The sequence below is a fragment of the Colossoma macropomum genome, unplaced genomic scaffold (genome assembly GCF_904425465.1).
Source record: "Colossoma macropomum unplaced genomic scaffold, Colossoma_macropomum, whole genome shotgun sequence".
NCBI classification, from domain to species: Eukaryota; Metazoa; Chordata; class Actinopteri; order Characiformes; family Serrasalmidae; genus Colossoma; species Colossoma macropomum.
In genome coordinates, this window is record NW_023494788.1 from 38,644,050 (window position 1) to 38,668,129 (window position 24,080).

At 35.6% G+C, this 24,080-nt stretch overlaps 1 protein-coding gene, 1 long non-coding RNA gene and 1 gene segment (V, D, J or C); 1 reads left to right on the top strand and 2 right to left on the bottom strand.

Annotated features, from left to right (window-relative positions):
- Positions 1–626: 626 nt before the first annotated feature.
- On the bottom strand, positions 627–4,489 carry LOC118806480. Its single transcript, XR_005007124.1, has 3 exons — positions 4,384–4,489; positions 2,447–2,499; positions 627–924 (listed from the first exon to the last, which is right to left on the bottom strand). It is a non-coding gene; the product is annotated as an uncharacterized LOC118806480 (long non-coding RNA).
- A 4,945-nt stretch (positions 4,490–9,434) lies between these two features.
- On the bottom strand, positions 9,435–12,443 carry LOC118806337. The segment is given in 3 exon segments: positions 9,435–9,630; positions 11,769–12,107; positions 12,431–12,443. Coding segments are annotated over 3 exon segments (540 nt in total).
- Positions 12,444–16,421: 3,978 nt separating this feature from the next.
- LOC118807308 lies at positions 16,422–23,099 on the top strand. Its single transcript, XM_036569302.1, has 6 exons — positions 16,422–16,490; positions 16,610–16,960; positions 17,203–17,541; positions 17,936–18,058; positions 18,144–18,202; positions 22,727–23,099. The coding sequence occupies exons 1-6, from the start codon at positions 16,442–16,444 to the stop codon at positions 22,856–22,858; spliced, it is 1,053 nt and encodes a 350-aa protein (XP_036425195.1). The 5' UTR covers positions 16,422–16,441; the 3' UTR covers positions 22,859–23,099.
- Positions 23,100–24,080: the final 981 nt, after the last annotated feature.

The window sequence follows — 24,080 nt, forward strand, 5'->3', positions numbered from 1 at the left end:
GTTAGCAGCAAATAGATTCCTGATTAAATTATAGTTAGTAAAAAAGTATTTTCTGATTAATTCCACACAGTGTGCCACATTTTGGTGGAATGGGAGAGAATGAGATTAGGTCTGGGACGGAATTCCTCAAGGTAGTGCAAGGGTTCATATAAAATCTCACAATGCTCAAGGTTGTCTTGCTCAATTGTACCATGACTATTAGATAGTAAATGGCAAAAGTGAGCATGTTTTCTATCATAGCTTTGTAACTTTACCTGCATCAAGACAAAAAAGGTTAGAATTACATTCTCTTCCAATTTTAGAAAAACTTGAAGCTGTTCATAATTTCCTCTTCCTAATTATTAATGACCAGGGCCGCTGGAGTCTTACTTGCTTTGTGGAAGACAACCAGAAGTTGTTTGGGTCACACTGTATTCTGATCCTCTATATGTGATTTGCATATTGCTGTTATCTTAGAAATACATGGTTCCTTCCATTGTTTCATTTATAAAGTCATTGTAAATATATATATATATATATATATATATATATATATATATATATATATATATATATATATATATATATATATATATGTATAGTAGCCACAATAATATCAAAAGAAGATTTCTGAAAAAAAATAATTTCTTTAATGTGACAATTTTCATTGACAGATTTATATTTATGATCATGAGAGTAAATGTACATAAACATCACTGAATGCCAGATAGTTACACAAAATTGTCTAGAAAACACTGACAATTTTTATGAATACTTTTAAATGAATTTGATTTATTTTCTTCATTTTTCAGCAATATTGTGTTTCTGGATTGCTCTGTAGTCAGAAACAGGGAAGAATCTCACTCTGGTGAAAACATTTTCCTTCAGCAGTCGTCTTTTGTCAGAGAAATTCAAAGGTGCAAAACTGAACTCTTCATCTGAGTCCTATTTCAGAATAAATCAACAAATAAATATACAAATAAGTTAATAAGATTAGTACAACTCCATGAAAAGGCAAGTATCAATCTAATCTCTCTCTCTCTCTCTCTCTCTCTCTCTCTCTCTCTCTCTCTCTCTCTCTCACACACTATTTTGTTAATATATTTTATTTTCTGAAAGTAAGTTTGCTAGTAAATTATTGTTTACATTTGATTTTCACTAAACCATTAAGATCCATACATTGCAGACATGAGTTACAATGTTTACACAGAGCTTTAATAATTTCCAACTTGTATAATCTAATAGAAAAGCAAAGCCAGTAGAACAGGACGCTCTGAAGCAGCCTCACATGAGCCTAAGGTCACCATGCCCAGAGCCAAGTATCGAATAGAGGGGTATTGAACCCAGTATTGAACTGTGTAGTAATGGAACTCCAACCAGTACTTTTAAGATATGTTGAAGTGATCCAGAACTGATCATCCAGCATCAGTACCTGACCTCACTTATGCTGCTGTGGCTGAATTCCGCATTTTAGTGCCTCTGACCTCAGTAGAAACATTATATGAGCGAGTTTCTAGAGATTTTTGTAAATATAGCACATATGGGGTCAACTGATGATGTGTATCATATGCTCAAAACGCTAAACAGCACTTTAAAACTGTTTTAACAATAAGACTTGTAATGTTGATCTCATGCTTTATAGAATATAAAAACAAAAACAAATACTATTATTAACAGGAATAATGATATTATAAATATTCAGTTTTGGTTCCTTTCACAATGAGATTTTGTTTTCCATTGTGTTACTAAAATGCTGGGTATGATCTGCATGTTGCTTTATATATTTTATCAAAATACTCCAATAATTGTAAATATGATGATAATTAAGAGAAATGCATATCTATTGATAACTATTATGGAATAATTCAACAAGTTATCATCGTTCATTAAAAAAAGTGTTAAAATCTCCAGGACAGATTGGCGCTGCTTTCTGTTTGCTGTTTCAGACTATAACTAAAATAAAAACAAACTCTTTCAAGCTATTCGAGAAGGGGTGGCTGGTAGTCCAGTGGTAGGAGAGCTGAGCCAGTAACTGGAAGGTCGCAGGTTCAGAACTGTTGAAGTTAGTAAACTGCTGCCAAGCATGGTAAGCAAATTTTATCTGTATAGTGCAAAAATGAATCTGCCGGTTTATCAGCACTTTCACAGCGATGCATTCTATGTAGAGCAGCAGCACTTTCTTCTGTATCTGTAACTGTAACACGTCCAGTACTTGGTGGAGCCCCGAAAGTCTGTTACATATATCATTTGTATCATCATGCATCCAGTTTTCTTAATGACGGCTCCCCTTCTGTCAGATACACCAGTGTGTTAAGTGCCCCACTAACTTTGTGCTTCACTCCCACATTCCAGCACAGTCACACACACACAAAGGCACAGGGATGCATAACCAAGTAGGAGAGAAGTAGTGATCCAGGCCAGTAATATATATATATATATATATATATATATATTTTAGGTAACATACCTGGTCTTGCAGCATCTCTGGGAAACTTTGGATGACAGACTGACATGTTTTGCCTTTAAATGCATTGAGAGGGAAATGTGTTAGAAATTCAGCAGTGTGGTGATAAATTCTGTAGCATTTTGTTCACCTCAATTAACTCACTCAGTTTTTACAAAAAACTCTGACATTCACCAATATTTACATTAGGGGTGGGAATCTCTAGGCACCTAACGATTCGATTACGATTCAGAGGGCTGTGATGCGATTATAAAACGATTATCGATGCATCTCGATGCATCTTTTTTTCTATATAGCATTTATATTTTCTCACTGTGGGAGCTCAAGTTTCGAGTTCAAGTTTCAAGTTTATTTGTCATTTGCACAACATGTCAGGACATTTATGCATTGAAATGCTTGTGGTAAGGCTCAGCTAATCACTCTACAGAAAGTAAATAAGTAACAATAAAAATACAAGAAAAACCAACTGAAATATATTAAATATACACAAATTATACACAGAATATAGAGATAATATTCATTTTAAAGTGACTAGGTGACTCTGTGTTATTGATATTTAAAGTGACTTGGTACTTGTAAAGCAAAGTATTTGTAATGATCCATAATGAATTTACTTCCAATATCTTTTTTAATAAATCAAATGGAAGTGATGTGGCAAGTGAACTAGAAGGCTCTCATTCAGTGCTCTTGTTTAGAGCACATGAGACGCTGCTGCCACTCATCTGCGATAAAATGCGCAGTTACGGTGAAATAACATCCAGTGGTGATGGATCTCCACGCAGCGCGTTACAGCTATTCTACCCGTTTTCTTTAGTGATTTTATAACTTCGGTTTTGGTCTCGTTGTAAAGTATGTTTGAGACGGGTCGTGTGCAACATAGCGCGAAAGCTCTGCTTCACAACGACTGAGATCCGGCGCGCGGACTGCAGGTCGCATAGCAGCGATGCGTTATTCGCATTTATAAGCAGCGCAGTTGGTTTCCTGGTACGTTAAATCTGCAATGAGAGACTGTCAAACACTAAAAAGTGGCGAAGCTGAAGTCGCTTCTCTTTCGAATTCTCACGTTCCACCTTAAATGGTGCCGCATTTACATTCGGCGCCTCAGTTAGAATTTAAGGTGGAACGGGAAAATTCGGACAAGAAGCTGGAGAATAAGAAGCGACTTCAGCCTCGTAAAACAGTCGGACGTTGAGAGACATTTAACTGCTCTAGTTTTGAGGAAAAGTTTTCTGGCGGAGTTGGAGGAAAGCGGCTGTAGCTGAATCTTAAAGCAGAGCGGAGTAAATCTGCGTTTTCGTTTATATTGTTTAGCCTATACTAGAACATTAACACATACTGAAACATACTGGACATGAAATGCTGTGGCTCCCAAGGTGGTTTGATTTTTTGAGGACAAAATGGCTCTTCTTATCATTTGGGTTGTGACTCCTGACCTAACCTGGCTTTAATGCAGGGGGAGCCGGTAGGATTTCTCACTCATCCAGTAGTGTTTTTGTTATGTGCCGCCACAAACTGTCCGGGCGCTGCACTTCCGCACTTCAAGTTCCGCCTTTTGCGTTCCGTCAACATTACGTTATAAATATTTAGAAAATCGATTTTTGTGAATCGATTCAGAATCGTTCACGTCCGCATCGCGATGCATCCAAGAATCGATTTTTTTCCCGCACCCCTAATTTACATGTTTGGGATTTGTTCCTCAGTACAAAGAGAACTGCAGACTCAAGAGCGCAAAGGTGCAAACTGTTCAGAATCATCAGAAGAGCAAATTTACGTGAAAACCTAGAATGACATTAGTGAATGAGGCCCATTATTATTATTATTATTATTATTATTATTATTATTATTATTATTATTATTATTATTACTGTTTATTACAGGGAAAAAGATAAACTGAACACTGAGATTAATGTAAAGAAAAGACTGTAAACTCCTCCACTCACCACTGCAGTGGTCACTGTTTCTCCTTTTACAGATTATAAAGGCTTGAGCAAAGATCACAACCACACACACTCCCAAAGCTGCCCCCAGACAGATCACAACAGGACCTACGGGGTCTTCTGAATGAAATATATATATATATATATATATAAATAAAAATTAAATACATAAATAAATAAATAAATAAATGTATAATTCTACTCTATAAAAGTTTAAGCTCTAATAAAATTTGATATAAAATCTTTTTCAAGATTCCATGTCACCAACGAAACATTATATACAACCAGCAAAGGAAAACTTCCAATATATCTCCATTTTTGCCATTTTCTACTTATGTATGTATATATTGTTTGTATTTATTCAAATATTTGTGTTTTTAGACAAATAAACACTTACTGTCCAGCTAAACAGTAATATGATTTTCTCAGAGGCTTAAAACTTCTGCACAGTTCTATGAAAAAAGTTCAATTCTATGCTCTACATCAATCACATAAAATAACTATAGCTTAAATATTGCTTACTCAGTTGTACTGATGATCCATTTCCAAAGATGATCTTTCCACAAGCAGCCACAGCGCAGTAGTAAGTTCCAGTATAGTGGTGGTCGAGGATGTTCTTGGAGAAGTTGTACACAGAGCTGTGTGTAGAAGAGCTGATCTCACACTGACGGCTGCTGCTGTTCTGATGAGTGTAAATGATTTCAGGAAAGGATTGTCCTGCAGCAGCTCTGAACCACAGCACTCGGAGTTCAGCTGCTCTGATCTCAGAGAGGACCGTGCACTGCAGAGTGACCGACTCTCCTGGATAAACTGACCCCCGTACTGGAGTTTGGAGCACTGATATGTCTGACTGTCCTAGAAAATATTATAAAGACAGTGTAAGAAATTGTATTCAGTAGAAATGCTCAATAACAATATATTAACCATGTAATAATAGCATAACAATGACATAACTGCATCCACAGTGAATCTGAAGAGGGAAGTCGTAAATATTTATGAAATATTTAAATTAATGTTAATAGTAACAATGTATTTGACTCGCCTCAGTTAAAAGATTTTAAATATTTACAAAGCATTGACAGAGAAAAGAAATTTACATCTTAAGAAAACTGAAATGTTTATTTTTACGGCATATTTCAAACACAAGGGCAACTCAGTGTCCATTATATTCTACTAAAGTAGATCAGTGAAGCAGAAAACAAATCAGTTATGTTACCTGTGACCGCTAAGAATGTAGCAGTAGAAAAGTCCAGTGTTTTCTTTCCAGTCTCTCCACAGAAGTACATTCCTTCATCTTCTTTAGTGACACGTTCAATACTGAGAGAAATGCCACTTGCAATTCTGTTGAGTTTAAATCTCGATTTGTCAAATTTATTTGCGAACACAGCCGGCTTGTCTTCTAACTTTGATCCCACTTCCAGCGGCGCATGCTCCAGTCTTTGTTTGTACCACATCCTAACATCTTTATTTGAGTCGTCTACAAATGTACAGTTGAGAGTGACCGCTTCACCGGGCTCAGCTGAGATGACCAACGACTCTGAATTTCTCACTGCTTGAGTAGAATCTGTAAAAAGTTCATTCTACATGAATATTAAAAATAGCATGATTTTTCAAGCATCATTAAAAATACTTGCATGTTTGGTGTTTGGAAATGTTATGAACTTACAAATCTTGTAGAAATATAAAATGACAATCCCAATCTTGTGTAGATCCATCATTTACAAACATGTAATATCTGAAAGGAAATAACTGACTGAAGCACTGAACTGTATTCACTGTCTGGTTTCATTAGTTAAACATCATTGGCTGAAAGAAGTCACATGGTTCTTTGTCAGCTCCTTTAATAACTTTGATTGGACACCAGAAGTCACCTGGCCTCTTTTAAAACAAACCTCTCTGTTTGATTATTATTATGATGGATAGTTTTGGGCATCAAATCACTTCCTTATATGTCTGCCTTTCAGAGTACATCACTATATTAGGCAATGAAAAGACTATTGGCTTTAAGTTTGTACTTGTATGGAATTCTTACTTATATATGTGTTATATGATTGATTTAAACATAGAGGGCAGCCTGCAAAAAAATACCTGTTGATTTTAATCCTTACTAATTTGTTCAATAATCTTTTATTTTAATTCAGTTTTTGTGGTCAAATATTAATGTGCAGTATTCACGTGTGGGCTTATACTTTATTGCAGTTTTCATACTCAAATGGTGAAACTCCAGACTTTTTAAATGTATTTCCAGATTTTTTTTTTTTATTATAGTCACTTGTGTGTGTGTGTGTATGTGTGTGTGTGTGTGTGTGTGTGTGTGTTTTATTGTACGTATTGTTTAAATGTACATATTGTTTAAGGATTTGTTGGGTGTGTTTGTACTTTTTATATTATTATATTAAATATATTATACATGTGAATAAATATGATGCCAGGGCATTAAACTTTCTTTTTAGTAAAATAAAAATAGCAACAAAGTCGTGTGTATATAGATCTTTTATTGAGTTACAAAACCCATGAACACTTTTCACAAGAAGATTAGTAAATTTATTACAAGAATAAAATAATAAAAAAAACATTAAGAAAGAAACCTTATTAAAGAAACTTAGAAGCCTCAGTCTAATAGAAAATGAAAATTCAAAACTTTTACAGTGTGTGAAAAAGTAATTATACATTTTCTGTGTAATTTTAAAAGGCAGTAGAGATACTGTGTGTTTATGATGAGTTTATCTTTTCATCTTCCTTTTAAACTCAATATCACAGAACAAGTTTCAGTTAACCAGGCGGCTGAAGGGTGAAACTTTTATTTAAAAAAAATAAAAAATAAAAAAATAAATAAAGTAAAAGGATTAAAAACAACTTTTCATCACAGCCACACTTCTATTAATGATGCACCATATCAGGCACCATCAGTCTGACCTCATACATCTGAAAAAAGCTCATCACTGTCTGAAATGTCTTTCCTGTCAGACCTTTAAACTTCTTTGTGATCTTAAAATAACAACACAGTTCCATGAAGACTTCACTTCACCTTACCAGACACCATCAGTGTGAACTCCTGCGTCTGTTTAGCAGATGTGAAAGATTATTATCACCCAGCTCTCTCACAGTCAAACATCTACACACACGCACACACAAAATACATATATATATATATATATATATATATATATATATATATATATATATATATATATATATATATATATATATATATATATAACATATCTACTATGTTAAAACCATATAAACAACAGAATAAAGGTTTAAAGGAGCTTCTCTGAATGGTTTTTTTTGGACAGTGACAGTATGTCTTCAGAGGGGCTATAATGAACTATTAAAATGAGGTGAGACCTATTTTTAATACTGCAAATAATGTTGTGACCTGAGAAATGAAATATATTCTCATACATTTGTCTTGCTAAAAGTGCAGCTGTGCTAGATCATATTGATTTTACTAAAACAGGTGCAACAACAATAAGACACTGCATTAAAGAAATGAACCAGTTTTAAACTGCCATAAAAGTTCAGACATTCTTGGCTCTACAGTTTGTAACACATCTGTGTTTATGAGAATTAACAGTAAATTATTATATTACATTGTCATATTACAATGTCATTTTATATTAATGTTTTAGAAAATTTCAATTAAAGTATTAGGTGTGCCATTTGCAAATGGCAATTATCATGTATATTATCAAGGGTTCTTTGTGGAATATCCAAATGTGTTATGTCAGAAAATATGTAGACATAATCAGACAAAAATAAAATCACACACAATACAGAAAAAAACAGTTCTTAAATCTGATATCTGCATCTATTTTAAGATTGATAACACTTCATGTACAGTGCAAACAGCTCTGTTGCTCTGCTGATACTAAAACTACCATTTTAATTAATTTTAATTTTCAGGAAGTGTAATTTTTTGTGTTTAATAATTGAGCAGGGCTGGATAAGACCAAATTATGGCAAAATTCTCATTAAAATCTGAAATAACTTGTCTGTCAAACCTTTAGGCAGCCTCAAAAATACAACACACTCCAATGAAAGCTGCACATTATCAGACACCATCAGCATTAACTGAAAGATTATAGTGACCACACTCACTCTAAAAGTGTCCTCACACACTCCTTTAGAGAACTGAAACTTCATACTAAACTGCACATTTTTCACCCAGTTTTGAGCAAAGTGGGGACCTAAACAAAGTACAGGACTTTAATAACATAAAGCTCACTAAACTAACCTGGAGATCATGTGCAGCTCTGAATATCCCAGTAAAATAAAAACATCCCCAAACTTCACTACTGCTCACTAAAGGAAAGAGATCTAGCGGTGAGAACGATGAGCTTTAGCATTAGAGCTTCTCACTTGAGAGTACACCATGTCTTCAGGCTGTTCTCTCTTCACTCGTTCAGTTTTGGGTTTGTTCTCTTTGAAATGGATGGGAGCGTAATTCAGACTCTCAGCAGTCTGTGAGAAAGAACACGAAAGGTTCAGTAAGTTCTGTGTGGATTAAACAGTATCAGCATTTTCTGAAAGTGTTACAGAACACAGGTGTTACCTGACTGGTTGTGTTCTCTGCTGCTGAGCCTTGTTGTTTTCTCACTGTGGTGGAAAAAGAATATACAGTATCACGATTAGATCAGGCAATATTTTTTTCCAAGCCAACAATTTTACCATTTTCATTAACAGGTAGTTGCACAAACCCAGTTGATGAAACAAAATGAATAGTGTATGAAGTGTTTCAATGTATGAAGTGTTTCATATTCCTTCAGTCTCAATTGAGTTCCATAGTAACTATAAGGTTTTGCTTAAGACATTTAAAACACATATCAGCTGATCTCCTGATCTGTTACAGCTCGTCCAGATCACTTCACTCAGCTGAGGCAAACTCACTGTCTAGGACACTGTGTGTGTTAGTAGTAATATTTTCATCTTCAGAATGTTTTATATACAATTTTGGGTAAATTAAATACATTCTAACTACAATAAAAAGTGAATTTCAAAAGCTTATTTCTTTACAGCTACAAACTTTCTGTAACACTTTATCAAAAGGCATTTGGTCTTAAACAGTGAAACAGTGTTCATCTGAACTGTGATTAACGCAAAGAAAAGACTCTAAGCTCCTCCACTCACCACTGCAGTGGTCAGTGTTTCTCCTTTTACAGATTATAAAGGCTTGAGCAGAGATCACAACCACACACACTCCCAAAGCTGCTCCCAGAAGGGTCACAACATGATCCAAAGGCCCCTCTGAGACAGATAAACAAACAAGTGTTACTTACACTGAATTTGAATTGAAGTCTTAATTGAATTACTTAATTACATGTAATTATTATATTCAGTGGATATATTCAATTATGTGGATATAATTCTTTAATAATTCTATATGCAAATTTCTTTGTAGTTAATAAAACATCCAACCAAATTCATATAATTTTTACATCAAACTGACCAGAACTCTAATTTGTCTTTGTGTGTGTGAGAACCAGTACTGCCCATTAGTCACCACACCACTGACCACCGCCTTAAACACCCTGAACCAACAACTCTTACTCTAATTAAACATAGTTTGTACTTTTATCTGCCTGAATATGTTTTGATATGTACGGTTTCTCAGTTCTTGTTTCACCTCTGAGCACTACATTAGCATGGAATGTAAAATATGAATAAAGGAATAATATATGTATAAAAAGTGAGTTATGTTATACACACAAATAATGCTTGATGCTCAAATAAAGTACAGAACTCTGCAAAAGGCATCAAAGGTATTTGTAATTTTATCTGAACAGTAAGTGCTTTTGCCAGTAAGAATGCTGTATTAAATTAGAATTATAACAAATGTAAATATTAATACAATTAAACGTCTCTAATTACTCTATTATTATTGTTCATATTTATTCTAAAATCACTGTATTTTTGAGCAAATGAAAATTTACTGCCAGGTAAACTTCATTTTAAGGTCTTAACAATTTTTAAGGCTTCCTAATAATTAATTTTCTATTAGCAACCAATTAATATACCTAGTAAATAGAAACATTTGTGTAAGCTTGCTTAGAAATGTGTTATAAAAGTTATTTATGTGTTAATATAGTCTTTTGTAAATGAATAATTAACTGTTAACAAATGAGTAAAATATTTAATTGTGATCTTTCAGTTACAAGCATACTAGAAATATCATTATCTTTCTTAATCAAGGGCAGTGGTTATTATAATGATATTCCACTGTGGTTTAGATCTTGCAAATTCAATAATTAAAAGCACGTAAATGTATTTTTCTAATTTGCACACTATATTTAAGTAGTTTGTAAACATTCATAAGTTCTTCCTTTAACCATCATACAGATTATACACATGGATTTAGGCCATTTCTGCTCAACAAGCTAATATAAACAACATTATTTGACTAATATTGAAAGCTGATAAATGCCTTCTTTAGTGCATTTGACTGTTAAATTCTGTTACACATAGATATTTTTTAACATTTAAATACAATCGTCCACTAATCACTGTAACAGTAGTCATCAGTTGTTTATGACATGCAAACAAATGTCACCATTTACTACAATATTTGTTCATTTGGAATTCAGATCAATTTCATGTGTTTATGTTGTTTAAGTAAGACGTCACAACGATATTACAAGTATGCTATTAAATGAAATTTTACAGTCAATGTTTAATTCCACAGTCAACAGACAGTTAATGACTAGTTAACACTTCACTTTCAGTGATACTTTGTAGATGATTAATAAACTCTTAACAAATTATCAGTAACCCATCAACAACATATCAGTATTGAAGCATCTGAACACACCGAAGTAAATATCTTGTAGATATTCTGTTGATACATTACTTACATTATGTAGATGTATTGTTAATATGCTACTTCCATTATGCAAAACCTAACCTTACCCAGCCTTACCCAAAACCTAACCCTAACCCTCACCCTGCCCTAAACCTAACCCTAACCTTAACCAAACCCAATCCAGTTAATCCAATTAAGATCCAGTTAAGTCTATAACAGCTTGTTGAGGATGTTGAGATGGTCAGTATTAGACCTGTTACATGTTCAGTTCCTCTCAGGTTAAACATCTATAGATATGAATTTGGACTCTGCCAAATAAAGTGAAAAACAACTGATTACAAACAATTTTATTCACACAGTTAATTACATCTGTTGATAATCTACAGAATGCATTTACTGCTGCTGCATCACTGATATATTGTTGGTATGCAAATATAGACGAAGAATTTGACATTTCACATCATAGTAGACCTTAAAGTGTTGACAGTGTTTTTATTTTTTATATATGATTTTCTCAGGTGCTTAAATACTGTTAAAAGATGCCATACATGATAGAATTTATATAAACTTCTTAAATATTGCTTACTCAGCTCTACTGATGCTCCATTTCCAACAGTGATCTTCCCACAAGCAGCCACAGCACAGTAGTAAGTTCCAGTATGGTGGTGGTCGAGGATGTTCTTGGAGAAGTTGTACACAGAGCAGTGTGTAGAAGAGCTGATCTCACACTGACGGCTGCTGCTGTTCTGATGAGTGTAAATGATTTCAGGAAGGGATTGTCCTGCAGCAGCTCTGAACCAGAGCACTCGGAGTTCTGCTGCTCTGATCTCAGAGAGGACTGTGCACTGCAGACTGACTGACTCTCCTGGAGAAACTGACCCCTGTACTGGAGTTTGGAGCACTGATATGTTTAACTGAGGATGACCTGGTGAATATAAAAAGAACGTCTTGTTTACAGCTGCACTTTATCCTGATTAAACATGGCATTGTTTTAACCTTTTCTTAGTGTGAGACATTAACCAAACATTTTATTATTCTAGGCAAAAACACATTCTAAATACAATAAATACAAACTACAAAATACATATATAATACATAGATAATAAATACAAAATATGATTCTAAAATATTAAAAGAAATTGTGAAAAGAGTTTATATGTTAAAACAGTAATGCGATTACCTGTCACAGCTAAGACTATGATATTAGAAAATGTAAATGTTTTTCCATCACTTTTTCCACAGAAGTACATTCCTCCATCATCTTCAGAAGTTTCTTTAATAGTCAGCGAAAAATCTCCATTTAGACTGAATTTTGAATCAGTTACAATGGGAGGTTTGTTGTCTAACTTTGATGTGAGTTCTTTAGGTTTCTGCCACAGTTGTTGTTTGTACCAAACCTTAACGTTTTTATCAGACTTTTCAACTTTGCAAGACAGAGTAACATTTTCTCCAGACTTTACTGAGATAAACTGCTCATTAAGATCCACAGCTTCAACAAGGCCTACAAAATGACATGAAATCAATTATAATCAATAAGAAAAACAGTGGATGACATTTCAGTAACAGAAGTTGAATCTAATTGCATTTTAATATCTGACACTTTTGAAAAGAATTCATAACTTACATATTATGTAAAGAGATAAAATGAGAATCTGCACTGGAGCCACCATCGTCATCATCATAAGATGTTGAGCTTATACGAAGTAATTTGGAATGGAACCTTCTGACCAAAGCAGCAAACTGCATTAGCATACTAAGCCCAGGAGATGAACCTCATTTGCCTGCAAATGTCACATGACCCCCTCCCCACACCAGCCCCCCAACCAGAGGTGCTTCTGGCTTCCTTGTTTATAATGATTCAAGTCTCATTATAAGAAACAGAGCTCTCCATAATTATTAGAACCTTTGGTTAAAATGTGTAATGTTCTTAAAAAAGTTAGATTCTGTGGTCATTGAAGAATTTTTATGTGGGTTTGTCCATCTCAGAAAGCAGAGAGGAGAGATGGCTCATTTCTGGTCCAATGCTGAATATTACCATCCAACCCACACATTAACTTATTATTCCGTGCTGGTGTTGACAGTGTCCCAGCAGTGCCATATGTTTTCCGGAAGTGCCCACATCTGCTTGCTGTCTGGTACATTTTGAATATGTTTCCTGCTGGAAGATCCAATCATGACCCAATTTTAACTTTTTGGCAGATGCAGCCAGATTTATATTTAAAATCTTCTAAACAAAGCATTCTGTAAGAGTCATTTGGAGGAAAAACAAAGCATCACAGATCCTCCACCATCCCCAACAGTGGGGATGAGGCTCTTTTTGGTTTCATCTCCTTTGTTTTATGCTAAACCCACTTTGTGTTTGTTGCCAAAACGCTTTATTTTTCATTCTTATCTGACTGTAGAACCTGATTTAAGGAGACTTTTCAGTAGCATGAACTCTATGTGCTTATGTTTGTGGTATGATAATAAATAAAAAGATTTCTCCTGACACACCTTCCAAATACTTTGCTGGCATGGAGATTATCTCTTGTAGTTTTGGTGACCCCAAAATGCTACCATCTTCTGCAAAGGTGAAAACATGAACCCTGGAGAAATTTTCGCCTTGCTAAACATCCTCAATGTCTATGCCATTTGACACATGTTTCACCTCATATTTATACCCCAGTGAAAAAGGACATTATCATAACCAAATGAAACTGTCACAGGATGGTGGGTGGGGGAGGGGGGTTCAGACTCAAATGCAGAGATCTTTTGAATTTTGGTGTGACTGGTTTTCACGATCACCAGTGGGTGGGATTTAATCCGGCGATGTGCTGATCTGCAAATTACCACTGCACCACAGGGTTCCAGCAGTTTACAGGATGAACTGTGTCTAACTAAAGTCTAACTAAAGGAGCGTGCTCAAAAAAAGAAGATTTCACATTTTCTTTTCTTTTCTTTTCTTTTCTTTTCTTTTCTTTTCTACCAGTCATCTCCCTACAAAGGTGTGACACTGAGTGCAATTTGCGGTTGTCTTTAATACAGCCCTCAGCAGGCCTGATGAACCCAGGGAGGTCTGGGAATTGGAGTTCACATTGCCACTGGCTCTAGTTCTCTCAGAAAGCTGCCTCTGCCCTCTGCTGGCTGTTGGTGGCATGAATCGATACCTTACAGAAACAGGAAGACCCGCCTGTTTTTCACTAGAAAGCATGAAAACTCACAGGGGAAGGAAAAAAAGAGACCCAGCCAGGACCAAGAGTATAATGAAAGGAAAAACAGATAGCAATTCATATATAGTTAATTTTATACAATAATAATTATAATAATAAAAATAATAATAATAACAACAATAATATAATTATTATTAATAATAATTATTATAATAATATACAATTATTATTAATAATAAAAGTGATATTGACCTAGCAACTGGTCTCTATTCAATTTTTTGGAGGCAAATAAATATAAAGATTTTTCTATGACCTTTCATGATCTTAATATTAAGTGGAAAAAAGAATGCTTCATTCAAAAGAACCTCAGTTCCACTGTTAAGTCGAAAAACACACACACATCAAATCCCAATTCCAATATTAGTATTTGTTTATTTGTTTGCTTGTTTGTTTGTCTGTTTGTTTGATGTTTTATTTTGAAGCTAAAATAAACTACAATATTACGCCTTAATGCCTAATGTTGTTTTCCAGATCTCATGAAGTTTATAGTTTATAGATTATAGTTTATAGTACATGTAAATACATTTGAATGGTACAGTTGTTGACAGTGTTTCAAATTAGTTATTTGGGAATTTGTATAGGATCTTTTAGGACACAGTGATGAGTAAATCAATTAAAACTTAGAATTAGGCTGGGATTGTTATATAGAAATTGAGTTTTTCTTCTGAAAGTAGAAAGTTGTGTGTGCAGATCATTTAAATCCTATATTTATATGAAAATAGTACAAAGACAACATATCAAATGCTAAAACTGAGAAAATGTATTGTTCTTTAAAAGAATATATGCCATCAAATTAAATTTAATGGCAGCAACACATTCCAAAAAAGTTGGGGCAGTGGCATGTTTACCACTGTGTTTCATCACCTCTGTAGTAAGTGTTCAGGACCTAAGGAGACCAATTGCTGTAGTTTTGAAAGTGAAATGTTTTCTCATTCTTGTTTGATGTAGGATTTCAGTTGCTCAGCAGTTCATGGTAATTTTTTGTTGTTTTATTCATTTCATAATGGACTATATATTTTCAGTGGGTGACAGGTCTGATCTGCAGGCAGGCCAGTTTAGCACCCTAACTTTTTTACTATAGAGCCATGCTGCTGTAACATATGCAGAATGTGGTTTTATATTGTCTTGCTAAAATAAACAAGGTCTTTCCTGAAAAAGATTGAAAAAGGGTTGTATTTACAAAACTCTTTTGAAACAGGTACTTCTTCACATTTCATCCTTCCTTAGTCAGAATAAATGGAAAATGCATTAGACACAATGACTGACATGTTTTGAATGTAATGTTCAGAGAATCTTTTACTGTTCAGTCAATTTAAAATACTGTTAATCAAATCAAATGTATGTCTTTTTTGTTATAACTGTTCTATTGGTTTTGTTTGATTCATTTGCATTTTGTACATGTTTGTTTATTTTAAACTTGTTTTACCTTTAATTGAAGTAGTACTTTGTTTTCATTTACTATATACTTGTACTATTTTATTGTATGTCTTACAGGACCAAATTGTAAATGAGACTTTGGTCTTAGTCAGTTCAACCATCCCTATATTAGAGTAAGGAGGGTCTTATTCTTCCTCACTGGTCAAGAGCCACACACAGCCCAGTGCAGCTACTATAAACTGAATTTTGAGGAGTCCTGGTTCCTGTTAGAGCTTTATGAAGTAAAATGTAAGCTAAGATGTATTATTTTAAATATGGAAATGGAAAACACAAAAAAGTGTTTTCACTAATTAAAATGAACATCATTCCTGCTGTTGCTCATTTCATTGTGAAGGAAGTTGTTTTCTTTAAATAATGACACTTTTTCACAACTTTAACTTGGATATATCTCTGCACTTTCTCCACCAGTGATAGACAGCAAGATTAAAGCCAGGGGGGCTTTTGGTGGTCAAACGAGGTAACAAAAGAAGTGAAGGAAAAAGACATTTGCTGTAACCCACGACCTGCGTCAGCCAATGAGGTGAGCATGTTGTAAGCTCATCAGGCAAAACCAGCCTGGTCTGTCAATTGCTTCCTTTCAAACATGTTACTCAAAGTGTCAGTCATTTCAGTCATGAGGACGGTTTCAGCCTGGATTCTTATGGTGTCTGTCTGTGAAATATGTAAGTTTTATTGGTATATTTTTTTAATATTATGTAATAATCTTAACTTAATCTGAAATTGCTTTTATCCATCGCTAATAGTTTTGTTTAAAACTGACTAGTCAATAATTCTTGTATAGATGCTGCAGAAACTGTGGATATTTACCAGAAACAGTCGTTTGTCTCTGCTAAGTCTGGTGAAGCCGTTACCCTTCAGTGCACACTGGCTGACCATCAGCGTAATGAAGACGTGTTTTGGTACAAACAGCCAGTGGGACAAATGCCTCAGGAGGTGGGCATCAAGGGGGCATTTATGGAAGCAGTATTTTCATCACAATTCAAAAACTCAAGCTTCAAACTGGAGAGAGTGGAGAACAGTGTTAGTCTGACTATACCACACCCCACAAAAGATGATGAAGCGATGTACTACTGTGGGATATCTGTGATGATGATGATCAAGTTTTCCACTGGAACATTCTTAGCTATTACAGGTAATTTTATGTAATAATTACCCATATTGCTATTTATATTGTATATTACATTGCATTGTATATTATTTAATATATATTTTTTTTTAAGTTATAGATGTGTTTAATAAAAGTTTGGACCTGCTAGCAAGTCTTGGCTTTGGCCTGTGAATATCCATTTGTTGTATTATATTAGGCTGGCAGACCTTCACGACTTCATATGCACAGTGGATGTTGTTTAAAAACTTCTGTATTACATTGACCAGGTCATCCTCATTTGAATGTATCAGTGCTCCAAACTCCAGTATGGGGCTCAGTTTCTCCAGGAGAGTCGGTCACTCTGCAGTGCACAGTCCTCTCTGAGATCAGAGCAGCAGAACTCCGAGTGCTCTGGTTCAGAGCTGCTGCAGGACAATCCTTTCCTGAAATCATTTACACTCATCAGAACAGCAGCAGCCGGCAGTGTGAGATCAGCTCTTCTACACACAGCTCTGTATACAACTTCTCCAAGAACATCCTCGACCACAACCATACTGGAACTTACTACTGCGCTGTGGCTGCTTGTGGGAAGATCATTTTTGGGACTGGATCAACTGTGGAAATAGGTAGGTGCTAGTAGGAATAAACATAGTTAAAACTGTGAATACGGCTGTGCTATTTTTAATTTTTTAGAAATTAGTGGATTCTTGCACAATGCAGTAACTTACTGAATTCAAATGAACTGCATTGCAATTATACAGTGCAGTGCAAAAGACATAGACCGCCCTTCACTCAATTTCCAGCCATACAAATTATTCATTTTTCGTTAGATATGTATGAGAAGATTAAGGTTGATATTACCACCTGCCCAATGAAGAGACTTCTGTATTATTTCTATTGAATATATGTTCTCTGCTCTTTCCCCTGATGAATGAAATTCACTTAATGATACTTAAAGCTGAAACAACAGCTGAAGCTACTAAAAGTGTATGAAATTAAGGTCTGGTCTCTATTTTCTAGATCATTCCAAGTCTCATCATTCAGCTCTTGTTGTGATGGGACTGGCTCTGGGTTTGTGTGCTGTCTGGAACGTCACACTGTGCTGCTTCTGTATGAAATGTAACATCTGTAAACACTGCCGAGGTGAGTTAATTGAGGAATCAGAATATTTTGTATTTTTCCCCTTTCTACAGTGATTCTAATATTCTGTTTATCTGTGAATTTCAAGGCAATAAACCTCACCCTGTCACACATGATCTCTCAGGGGCAGATGATATACAGCGCCAGGTACGCCATCATTATTTATTGGGAAATCATACCAAACATATATTCTATGGAAATGAAAGGGTAACTGACCAAACATTCTGCAAAAACACTAACTTTCAGATTTTGGAAATGGAAAAACAGTCTTTTTTATAAATTAAAATTCATATTTATTTAGTTGGGACATGATTTTATCCACAGGAACTTACAAAACGAGCTAACATTGCAAACCAAAGTGAAATAAAGCACCAGATACTTAATAATAGTTTACAACAATTTATGATAATTGTGAATAATTAATTCATAATTGCACACATCCTGTTTTAAACAATTAAACTTTTTATGCATGAAATTTACTTAAAGCTTGGTGGATCATTATTAATTAGTGAATATATATTAATAAATTTTAATTAATTCTCTAATTTTGACATTTTTACTTTACTATATAATGTATTTATAAATATTGCATTACTTATTATTATTACTAAAAAATTAAATATAATATATTTATTGAACATCATTTACATTCCTGAGCAAAAGCTTAAAAAACAAACAGGTAAAAAAAGAATTATTAAAAATCTAAAGTTTATTGATGTATAAGTGAAATGCATAACTGTTCTCTCACAAACCATTACATAATGATTAAGGTCCCGTTTACAGGGGTCTGTTTTTATGAAATGCTACCCACCAGTCCTATCATAGCCACATATAGGAATCAGTGAGATCTGGATATAGATGTTATGTTATCTGTAAAAGGTGGTCGACAGGTCAAAGAGGATGAAGACTAATGATATAAAATCTCTCTGGCTTTGTGGAGCTCATGTGACTGATGATGGGATGGTTCTGTTAAGTGATCCAGTTTGCAGTCAGACTGTTTGGTGTTCAGAAGAATGATTCTGTTAAAATACACAGATTTTAATTTAAAAGTATTATATGACCATTTGTAATCATTTAGCTATGTTTTTTTATTTATTTAATAAAGGATGATGATAATAACCTGCCAACAATGTATGTCATGAAAAAAACAGAAAGTGATCCATGATGTGTTTTGAAACGAAACCCATCATATGAAGACAGATCTGCCAGGAAAACTGTAAAAAATACAGAGAAAATATACTTTACCAAAAAACTTCACCATATTAAACTACACAGATTCATCTAGTGAAAGTCTGAGTACTGTGTCAAAATCTTAAACGATTGAAACTGGAAATATAGAGCCAAAAATATACTTGAGAGAAAGAAAGAAAGTATCTACAAAAAAGTACCTTCTTTACCAAATAAAATTATCAGTAGATTCCTTTTTATTGATTGATTTATTTATTTTTAATTAAAATAACTTTAATGCTGGGTACATGGTGATCATGCCCTGTGTCTGGCTAGTATGACTCTTCAACAAACTCCTAAAATGTTTCTAAAACTAAAAACAAATAACTCAAGGATAACCTTGTCTTGCATAAATGCAGTCAAGTCAAGTCAAGAGGCTTTTATTGTCATTCCATCTATGTACAAGTACACAGTGGAGTGAAATTATGTTCCTTCAGGAAAAACACGGTGCAACAAGGAACAAAAAGTACAAAGTGCGAACGTGCAGACAGTGTGCAAACAAAATATTAAACTAGAAACAATACAATAATATAATAAATTAAACAGACATTAGAAACAGTAAACAGACAGGACAGTGCAGCACTGACACAGCACTCATTTCTGAGCATGAGGTTGTGGAATAAGGTGCAGAGATATTTAACATGCTGTGATCTGTGAGTTTACGCAGTCAGATAACATACATAACCACAGCAGTACTGAGGTAGTAAAACAATGTAAACACAGTATAAGCAGCAATGTTCCAGATAGTGCAAGCAGAGCATCAAAAGAGATGTGTCTGTGAGAGAATGTGTGAGAGGGGGGTATTTAGATCAGTCTTTTTGAGTTTAAAAACCTGATTGCTTGAGGAACAAAGCTGTTGCAGAGTCTGGCATTGATGGCCCGGATGCTCCGGTACCTTCTGTCAGACGGGAGAAGTGAAAAAAGTCCATGTGAGGGATGGATGGGGTCATGCACAATGACATCCTCCTGACAATTTCCACAGCAGAGCCAGTGATGTTGAGTGGGGGGTTCGAAAGTCAACAACCATCTCCCTAGGTTTGTCTACATTCAGAGACAGGTTGTCAGTTCTGCACCAGTCCGTTCGCTGCTGCACCTCCTCTCTGTACACTGACTCATCATTCTTGCTGATCAGACCCACCACAGTCGTGCCATCAGTGAACTTGATGATGTGATTTGAGCTGTACTTTGCCATACATTCATGAGTCAGTAGAGTGAACAGCAGCGGACTAAGCACATAGCCCTGATGGGCACCAGTGCTCACTAAGGTGGTGCTGGAGATGTTATTACCTATCCTGACTAACTGAGGTCTCTCAGTCAGGAAATCCAGGACGTAGTTACAGAGGGAGGTGTTCAGGCCCAGCAGGCTCAGTTTTCCAATCAGCTGCTGAGGAATGATGTTGAATTCTGAACTGAAATCTATGAACAGCATTCTGAGATAGATGTCTCTATTGTCCAGGTGGGTGAGAGCCAGGTGGAGTGTTGTGGAGATGGCGTCGTCTGTTGAGCGGTTGGGGTGATATGCAAATTGCAGTGGGTCAAGTGAAGGAGGGAGCTGGTCTTTAATGTGCCTCATGAGCCTATCCTGAGGCTTGCCTTATCCCCTGACTTGAAAGCCTTGTTGCGGGTTCTCAACAGCATAGGCACCTCTGCAGTCATCCATGGCTTCTGGTTGGGGTGTGTAGTGATGAGTTTGGAGACAGTAACATCATCAATGCACTTGCTGATGTAGCCAGTCACTGATTCTGTATACTCCTCCGGGCTGATGGAGTTACCGGAAGTTGCTGCTTCTCTGAACATCTCCCAATCAGTGTGCTCAAAACCTGAAGAGCAGAGATAGCTCCTGGCGGTCAGGTTCTCACTTTCTTCTGGTCTGGTTTGGCACGTCTGATGAGTGGTCTGTATGCTGGAATGATCATCATAGAGATGTGGTCTGAGTAGCCGTAGTGGGGGCGGGGCTCGGCCCTGTACATGCCGGGGATGTTTGTGTAAACAAGATCCAGCACGTTATCCCCCCGGGTTGCGAAGTCCACATACTGGTGGAATTTAGGGAGCACTGACTTCAGATTAGCATGGTTGAAATCTCCAACAACAATAAACAGTCCGTCTGGATGCGTGTTTTGGAGATTGCTGATAGCGCTGTACAGCTCGTTCAGTGTGGCATTAGCATTAGCACTGGGGGCTATGTACACCGCTATTATGTACAGCATAGTCAGCTCTCTTGGCAAATAAAAAGGCCTGGCTCTGACAATCGCAAACTCCACCAGCGGTGAGCAGTGACTAGAGACTAGTGCCGTGTTTCTACACCATTCAGTGTTAAGTGAACGCACAGTTCCCCACCTCGAGTCTTACAGCACAGCTGAGCGTCTCTGTCCGCACGAAAGCACAACAGGCCGTCGAGCTGAATGGCTATGATCATAACAACTGCAACACACAGCAGGAGTAAGAAAAATGTTTTCTGTTGTGAAAATGTAATTCAGTAAAAGCTTAGCACAGCACCTCCCCACACTAAGAACAACCAACATGACTGTTCCCCTTTAAGTACAGGAACACAGCACCATTTATTAAGCAATGTCAAACTATAGTGCCAGCAAAGCACGTAACAATAATGAAAGGAATAAAGTGGGCCTGCAGTTTGTGGCATTCAGGGAAGACACTGAGTAGCAACTTAACTGGATGTTTGGGGGGCCAGGGCTCAAGGAAAAAGGGCAAAATTAACCTGAATTAAACTTAATTTACAGCATATTGCAACCAAAGAGCAAGTTTGATTATGAGGGAAATACAGTATGTAAATACAAGTATTAAGAGTGTTTTTTACTAATGTTACTGTCTAAACTGATATTTGAACAACAAGCTCCAATGTACAACACCATAATATTACCAACTATGCCATCCAACTGCTACAAGCACTACAACTCTGTTTAAGGCCTTCATAGAGTCTGGCTTAAATCCCAATTATTTGCCTATAAAAAAACTTTATCAAATGAATAACCCCTTCCTGCAGTTTCACTGGCTGTTGTCAAAAATTAGCACATTATGCAAAGTGATCTTTTACAGAGGTTACTGGTGTCAGGTCAGAGTTACTGAAATAAAAGCTAGAAGGGGTCAGCATTGCACCAGAGAGGGCGCTCAAGAGCAGTAAAGCTTGTGGAGCCTGAGCCACCCCACAAGCTCTATTCCTGGGGCGACGCTGAGCTGAGTCTCGCTGAAACAGATCTGGAGGGATCTCTTATTATTATTATTATTATTATTATTATTATTATTACATGCAGACCAAGAGGGCACTTTTACACTCTGAGGCAGGGGTTCAAGCTTCCTCTGGGGTCTATCTCTGCATGTGCCTGGCTACAGAAAACCAGCTCTATATTTATTGGTTAACCTTGATCAACAGATAAGCAAATGAAAGAATCATAAAAAAGTATGTATAAAATGTTCATTTCACTGCAGGACCAAGACACTGTGGAGCTGAATTATGCCGCTTTGCACTTCTCTGAGAGGAACACTAAAAAAGGGAGGAAGAAGAAGAAGAGAGGACGGCCTCAAGACAGTGTCTACTCTGAAGTGAGAAGCTTCAGTTAGTTATAAATTTACATACATTATGACTCTGAACAGACTCCTGTTCTGTTTACCGGACTATATTTGGTCAGATGGGCTTAACCCTTAAAATCACAGGCTTATTACAAACTAAGGCTTATTATTATTATTATTATTATTATTATTATTATTAAAGCTTATTATTATTATAACTACATGGACTATAATGCAAACTGGCAGAGCTATAAGTTATAAAAGTGTAGTTAATAGTACAGTTAAAGCAATAGAGATGGAACCAGAGGTAACAGTGACTCTTACAGACGCAAATCTGACATCTTAACCTTTAAGATCATGTCAAGTTTTGAACTGCAGTGCTCAGAGCCAGATGAGTCATAACTCATAAACAAGCTTCTTCTTAAAAAAAGAATAAATGAGTTTTTAAATGGTAGTGTTTACCATTATCTCTTAAAACAAGACCTTTTTTTGTTCTATTACACTTTGTCTTTACTTGCCAAATGTTGTTCTGTGAGTTGTAACCTGTGCAAACATGCAAATAAAGTAAACATGATGAATCCGAGCTTTAAATAGTGTTTCAGATTATCTCAGTCATGATGCATGTAAGTGTTGGGCACATTGTGGGCGGAGTTTGCTCCTGTCCTCACTGAGGCTCCTCCTTCATCACTGTGTGACAATTACCAATGATATCGTCCTCTCTCTCCTTTAGACGTCCCCCACTTCCTTTCTTTCTCGCTTACACAGCTTCGTCTGTAGAATGAAAAAAGTTTATATTTTCCTTGCTGAGTAACTTAGTGGTTCTTTACAAAGTAAAAAATTCTAAAAAATAGCAGTCAATATGTCAACATACCATTCTAGTTTACATTCTAGTGTACTTATTGGTGATGTTATGGTGCTTAGTGACTTTATCTTTACCTAGAAGAGTTGACTTCAGCTTCAAGTGTTACTAAAAACAAAGGAGAACAACGCTGAGTGCTAATAGGTCCTATTGGTTCTAATCTTGAGTACCAAAAACCATAAAACTGGAATCTTCAGTACTGGACTGATGGCCAATCTTCAGTACTGGACTGATGGCTAGTGGAAAAAAACAAAACAAAAAAAAACAAACAAAAAAAAAACAAAACAGACAAGAGCCAAAGGTTCAAGGGTTTTATGCAATAGAAAAGCACCCTTTCTTCAAAATGTGTTTAATAAGACCAATTTCTTAAAGAAAAGTGTACACAAAAAACAATAACTGTTATATGTGTTAGAT

What these genes read in the sequence shown, in the direction of transcription:
- LOC118807308 (XM_036569302.1), top strand. Translation starts at nt 16,442, where the DNA reads ATGAGGACGGTTTCAGCCTGGATTCTTATGGTGTCTGTCTGTGAAATA. An exon ending in GGTGTCTGTCTGTGAAATAT is followed by an intron (nt 16,491 to 16,609) that starts GTAAGTTTTATT and finishes ATTCTTGTATAG; the next exon opens with ATGCTGCAGAAACTGTGGAT. An exon ending in CATCTGTAAACACTGCCGAG is followed by an intron (nt 18,059 to 18,143) that starts GTGAGTTAATTG and finishes GTGAATTTCAAG; the next exon opens with GCAATAAACCTCACCCTGTC.